This window comes from Sinocyclocheilus rhinocerous, unplaced genomic scaffold (assembly GCF_001515625.1).
Source record: "Sinocyclocheilus rhinocerous isolate Xijiao unplaced genomic scaffold, SAMN03320098_v1.1 scaffold1822, whole genome shotgun sequence".
NCBI classification, from domain to species: Eukaryota; Metazoa; Chordata; class Actinopteri; order Cypriniformes; family Cyprinidae; genus Sinocyclocheilus; species Sinocyclocheilus rhinocerous.
The window spans coordinates 595735-602871 of NW_015638936.1; the positions used below are offsets into that span (position 1 = coordinate 595735).

At 37.8% G+C, this 7137-nt stretch overlaps 1 protein-coding gene across 1 annotated transcript in view; it reads right to left on the reverse strand.

The window, feature by feature from the left end:
- Positions 1-7137, reverse strand: part of dntt (deoxynucleotidyltransferase, terminal) — a 138328-nt gene that overhangs the window by 91326 nt on the left and 39865 nt on the right. The window contains exons 7-8 of the mRNA XM_016565412.1: positions 6463-6549; positions 5853-5985 (exon numbers count right to left, since the gene is read on the reverse strand). Of these exons, the coding sequence (XP_016420898.1) occupies positions 5853-5985; positions 6463-6549 (220 nt within the window). The remainder of the gene's footprint in view (positions 1-5852; positions 5986-6462; positions 6550-7137) is intronic.

Consider the following 7137-nt stretch of genomic DNA (forward strand, 5'->3'; position numbering starts at 1 on the left):
GTGTGTGTGTGTGTGTGTGTGTGCAATGCATGCAACATTTAATTCCACAACTTTATGCATTCAAGACTTTCTGCTCCAGTTTAAGACCTTTTTAGGCCCTTAATTTGTGGAGGGGCGAATTAAGATTTATAAAGACCTTTTGAAGACCCACAGAAACCCTGTGTTAAACATGATCTGTTATCTATGATTTAATCATTAATTCCCTTTTCTTCCACTTTTCAAGAAACCTGGTCTAATGTAATGACATCCAGACATTTGTAAGTGTAGTTTTCATGGCCGCCGTATGACTGCCAATGCATTAATGAATGATTCATGTCGCTTCACCTGCAGTTGAACAAACATCTCTTCAGAAGCAAAGACTCTGGGCTACAGGAACCCCTGCCATCTCTCCGAACTCGGCTGTGAAGTCTGTCACAGTGTATATCCTGATCCTCTGTAGATGTTAAAGCAGAAACTATTCGTACGACACACAGAGGTAAATCCAGACATCACTAAAACCGTCACGGCCAATGTGCGAAGCCTGCCGAAGTTCAAATAGATTTCGACAGAGCTTAGCCTCGACAGAGCTGCAGATCTGCATTTTGAGCCGTAAAGTTTTAGAAGACTGTTTCGGAGGTAAACATGATGTTTTCTCGCTGTCGTAATCCCGTTACACTGATGCTCAGTCACATTAGTCATCCTGAGATATAGAGAAATGTCATGTGAGGAAAACTCATACAGCACCCGTGACTAATAGCTCTATAGTCAAAACCTCGCTGAATTCAACAAGCTCGCTCAATTACACCCTCCGTCAATGTCAAACGTCAGCTCCTGATGAATGCCACGGCTGACGCGCAGTTTTACAGAGGAGCTTCACGAAGGATTGGGACGGCTCTATCGAGCAACAAAATCTGGGCATTTATTTATTTATATAGGTTTATTTTTTGCAGATGCACCACAGTCGAGCGCTGAAGGTCCGAGATGGTTTGATATCTATTTATAATCGGCTTCAATTGTGCTGCATCATTCACATCTATCTCTTCAACACAATTCATATCAGCAATTACAAATCACAATCATGCAGCTAAAATCTGGATTCGCGCACGGTGTTGGCGCTGTAAGGAGCACACGACGTCAGAGAACTATAACAGTCTTTAATAAATCCACAAGAGAAACTAAGAGAACACACAGCACTACCAACATGAAACATGCAATACAGGACAAAGGAACTCAGGAGAACACAGGGCTTAAATGAACGGAGACGAACGAGATCATTAATAAACACAGCTATTTATTTTTTTTTGTCTTGACTATATGTAAACATCTTTTATGTAAAATATCTTACTCAGGACAGTAGGCCTACTAAATAAAAAATAACATGCATGTTGTATGATCTCTCTTATTTTGTTAAAATTATTCACATTTTCACAGATTCTGCAAGGGGTTCCCAAACTTTCGCATGCCACTGTATACACACACACAGTATAAAATATATATAAATTTATGCTTTCAAACAAAGCTAAACTATTCTAAAAATATATATTCTACCCATATAAATAAATATATAAATGAAGAGAATATATTCCATTAAAAATCTCTCTCACACACACACACACATGCATAGTGTAAAATAAATATACGTAAAAAAAAAAAATACTAAACTGGGCTTGATTGGTCTGAAAGTGTAAACCAGCTGAAAATGACGTTTGAAGTTTATTTAGGCAATTTGTGTTATAGGTGGTTACTAGGCAGTTACTGAGCAGTTGCTAAGCAGTTGATACAGCATGATACATCGACAGAGAGCCAGACTCAGAAGACTCCATCAGTGTAAGTCTGAGGGATTTCTGGGATATTTCATTATCTGCTTGAAGTCTGACCAGTAAGAACAAGATAAAACGTCTAAAGTCAGAACAGGCTGGAGGTCTGCGGTGAGTCTGCTTGCTCCACAAGGACTCAGAGTCAGACATTTCACTCTTAGGTTTGAGAGAAGCCTGAGGCGAGTTTTCACACTAGCAGCATGTTAGCTCACATAATAAATCAAACACACGTTTCAATTTGAGTTTGTGTCTGACTATCGTGAAGCCAATAAAACAAACGCATCACACCTCATTAACACCGTGCGAGTCGCTGCCATCACGAAAAGTCACGGTCTCCAGTTCTTCGAGTTACTATAAAACACTGTCACATCTTCAGAAAGGCTCTGTTGTGTAGGAGAGGCGCAGTTGTGACATCTGTTCAGCCTGAGCTAATAATATCTCTCATCCGGCAAGAACTAAAGCACATCAACAACATTTACAAAGCAAATGAGATATAAAAAGCCAGCCTGAAATAAACCACTACTGACAAGATAAACTAGTTTACTGACGGTGCACGGTGATAGCGCTGTTTTCACTTTAACACACTTATCTGCGTGTCAGGACCATGTTATCTGGGAATAACGGCACTGTATCGCAACAAAACAGACGTAAAAGCATCTGGAATTCTGCACTGATCTTATGCATCAGAGTTTAGGTGCATTATTACTTTGCAAAAACATCAGTCTTTAAGGGAATGTCTTTAGGCTATGGAAGCACAGCTAATTGTGCCACAGAATAAGAAGGTAATTTCAACTTTTTGCTCACTCAGTTATATATAATAATAATAATAAATAAATAAACTCAAATTTCTGAAAAGAAAAGTTCAAATAGTGTGATGTAATCTTAAAAATATGTGGAAAAAAGTCCAAATTGTGAGATATAAACTACATTTCTGAGACAAAAAGTCCAAATTGTGAGATATAAACTACATTTCTGGGACAAAAAGTCCAAATTGTGAGATATAAACTTGCGTTTTTGAGAAGAAAAGTACAAGCTGTGAGATATAAATGTATGTTTCTGAGAGGAAAAGTCCAAATTGTAGGATATATTCTCAAATTTCTGAGAAGAAAATTCCAAATTGTGAGATATAAACTTACATTTTTAGAAGAAAAGTCCAAGCTGTGCAATATAAACAATTGTGCAATATAAATTGTGAGATTTAAACTCACAATTGTGAGAAAAAAAGTCTACGGAATGTTAACTGGCAATTCAGAGAAGAAAAGTTCAAATTATAAACATTTTTTAAAAAATCTGAATCATGAGATAAAAAGTTGCAGTTACCTTTTAATTTTTTTTAATTGGTCAGCTTCTATATTAAGCAACATGTCATCAGACTCATTCCTGCAGAAACAAATGCACCAGAAATAACACAACACCACCAGACGTATATATACGGTCGCCGTGATTTTGCCAAGTAAGACATGTTCCTGGATCAACATAACTGTCCAAAAATACAGAGTAAACCCAATCCCTACCCCTAAACCTAACCCTACCCATAACTTATTCCTAAAATCAGAGGGAAATGATAGCTGATTAACAAGGGTGTAGAAGCACCTAACCCTGATCGTAAGCCTAAAACTGACATTTCCTGAAAAGTTATCCCTCAATTCTGATTGGTTGATTGGAATGTTGTTCCAGGATTAACAAGGATGTTGATCCAGGAACATGTTGTACTTGGTGAAATCACGGTCACCTATATATAAAGCACCTTTCCTTACAAAGCACACAAACCATCAGAAATCTGATCTGAAGCGTGACATGTCGAGATGAGCCCGTGGAGGTTTTAAAGCAGTCGAGTGCCTCTCTTCCCATAATTCTCATCACCATCGGCGAGCCCGAAGGACCAAGAGCAGCAAAAACAACAGAATGGAGAGCATCTGTGTCCGTACAGACAGCTGACCTCTGAATAATTCACATAAACACCGGCTGTAAAAGAGAAACTTTACAACCACACCAAACAAAACACTACAGACGAGACAGTCAGAAAGAATAAAACACCCTATTCATGATCAGAAATTCATTCATGCTCCGCAAACACTGTATGATTGCATGAGGATGTTTGGCATTTTCTGCCTGCCGAATGTTATTAAGATCCGTAACCTCGTGGTCACATTTTCTCATAGACCGAACAGACCCTCGAGGTACAACAAACACCTTCTTACATTAACATGGTAAAAATGTGATACACAGTTTATTCTGAGGGAGTTATTTTGTTGGTAGGCCCCGAGTGAATCCTGTGACATTAATCCTCCAGACAGACTGAAGCCTGCGCAGGACACGGTTCATTCCAACTGAAGTTTAAACAGAAAACCCATCATAAACAAACCCTCAGAGCAGGGTGCGAACTACGGGGGAGCTCGGCTCCTCTTAATAAGACATGGGCTCCGTGATTTGTGAAATTTTGGGGGGTCTCAAAAAATACTGACAATGTGTTATTTTGACGTGCAATTTCAGTTTTGTGTAATGTGATCATCGTGGATTATTATGTGTAAAATTGCAAAAATATCATTCATTCATGCATGACGGCGATTTAAACCTAATTCACTTCAATAAAGATAACTATACATGCTATTCTTGTCATGAGCATCGAGGTGTGGGGGCGCTGCGGTGCAAATTCCACTCATGTTTAGTACATGTTAACTCAAAGATTCGTAGAAAAAATATAAACGCTGGACTCTGTGGTCGATTCTGTGTTAAGGTAAGGCATGTTATTCGCAATTATGTGTTGTGGCTGGGTTGTTATAGGTCTGCGTGACTCTCGATGTCTTAGGCCTAATTGAACGGAGGAATTATGGTATTCTTCTGTAGCCTGACGACGACTAAATTTAACCGTTGTTCATGTGAACTCAAAGACAGCCTGATGCTTTGTTTATAGACTATTTGTGGGTGGCTGTTTGTTGTTTCACCTATCAATTTGTGTCGATAAAGTATAATAGGGTAAATCCTGTATAGTGATTTATCCTATATAGTGCTTGCATAAAGCAAGTAGTGCATACACTTGTAGCTGTTATGTATCTTTGTAAGTCATTGTAAGCCACGCGTAAGGCACGCGCAAACGCACGAACCCCCCCGTTATAAAAAAACAAGTGGGCTCCCCCAAAGTCCACGGTATAGTTCGAATATGCACATTTTTTATTTATTTACGTATTTATTTAATTATTTATTAATTCAATTATTAATGTGTGTGTGTGTGTGTGCGCATCTGAATAAAACTATTATTCTAAAAACTAAATTATAGTTTTTAAAACTAAACTACATATACTAAACTAAAAACTATATACACACACATATACATATATTATTAATTTAATTATAGACTCATGAAAATGCATGTTCCTCATATTTATAATCCTGTGGAACAGGAAGTCATGTTTGGACAGTTTCATGCTCCTAGTCACCCTGGTGTGCTAACAACATGTAAACATGAATAGGAATACACTTCAGAGATATTTTACTCATAAGAATTTCTAGGGGTGCCAAGAATTGCGGCACAACATGCATTGGAGAAAAACATTTATTTCATAATGAGATTTTCTCCCCACTTTCCATTGTTTTATTTCAATGATAGGTTAGAATTTTGAGAGTTTTTTTGAATGAAAGATCAAAAAGAAAAAAAATTCAAATTTACATTTACATTTATTCATTTAGCAGACGCTTTTATTTAAATAAAATAAACAAATAAATTTATTATAAATTTCTTTTCACAGCCATCTTTGCTCATATTTACCAAGGGTGTCAATATTAGTGGAGGGCGCTCTATCTATATATATACAAGGCTGCTTAACAGTTGCATGATACATAGAGAGCCAGACTCAAAACACCCCATTAATGTATGTCTAAGGGATTTCTGGGATATTTCATTACCTTTAACACAACCACATTACATGTGAGCTATAAAAGAACAAACTCTGAGCAATACAATTTTTCTTTAGGCAAAGGGTTTTTTCCATAAAAATCACAATCACACACTCCTGAACTGACATAAACAGGCACAAAGCAGTAATCTCGAGGGTTTACCTGCGGAATCCTCCTGTGATGCTGACGGTGGCGGATGGGTTGACACAGATGACAGCTTCCTCCACTATAATCTTCAGAGCGCTGGCCTCTGTCCTGCTCACCGGCTTACTGATGTCCTCATAAAACAAGAACCCTGCCAGCACCAAACACACACATCCACGCGACACAAAATCACATCAGATCTGTTCATTATCTCAATTGTTTTTGCTGGTCTCTCCTGTTTCTCAGATGTTTTCCTCTCACTCTCAGTAACAGAGAAAGAGCATCAGACTTTTACAGCTCTATACTCTGGCTCTGTGTCAAGTATTGACTCATTTGTGTCTATTTGTATTTCACCAAAGAAATTTTAGGGAGAAACATTCGAGAAACTTAAGCAAAAAGAAAACCTGACATCTGATCTATAAAAGAGCAACATCTGACAAATATATCTTACTATCAAACAGTAAAAAAAAATAACAATTGCATCTAAATAAATAAATAAATGATTCACATATATGCAATGGGATATTATGAACAGTTGATAAATAAATAAATATTTTGTGTGTGTGTGTGTGTGTGTGTGTGTGTGTGTGTATGTATGTATGTATGTATGTATGTATATAGTTGACACAGATGACAGCTTCCTCCACTATAATCTTCAGAGCGCTGGCCTCTGTCCTGCTCACCGGCTTACTGATGTCCTCATAAAACAAGAACCCTGCGACCAGAGCGGATGAATAAGAGATTGAATGACAAACTAGACTTTTACACTGTCTGAAGAAAATGTGAGAGGAGTTTCCCTGCGAAAACTCACCAGATTTGGAGAAATGTAGCACTGCATCAGTGTCTCAGCAATGGATGCTCTGCAGTGAATGGGTGCCGTCAGAATGAGAGTCCAAACAGCTGATAAAAACATCACAATAATCCACAAGTAATCCACACCACTCCAGTACATCAGTTAATGACTTGAGAAGACAAAAGCTGAAACAAATCCATCATCAAGATGTTTTTAACTTCAAACCATTGCTTCTGGCCAAAATATGAGTCCATAATCCATAAAAACGTCCTTCAGTGAAAAAGTCCATCTCCAGTTGTCTCTCACATCAAAATCCAGCCACATATTTGTTTAGAGCTGTTTAAACAGTGCTTGATCTGTGCAGATTTCTCTCCTGATTCACACCAGAACACTTTTTCACTGGAGGAAGCGTTATTATGAATTATGTACTGGTATTTTAGCCAAAAGGGATGGTTTCACTTTAAAATGCTGTAACAATGGTTTTGTTTCTTAGAAACACACACTTGAGTC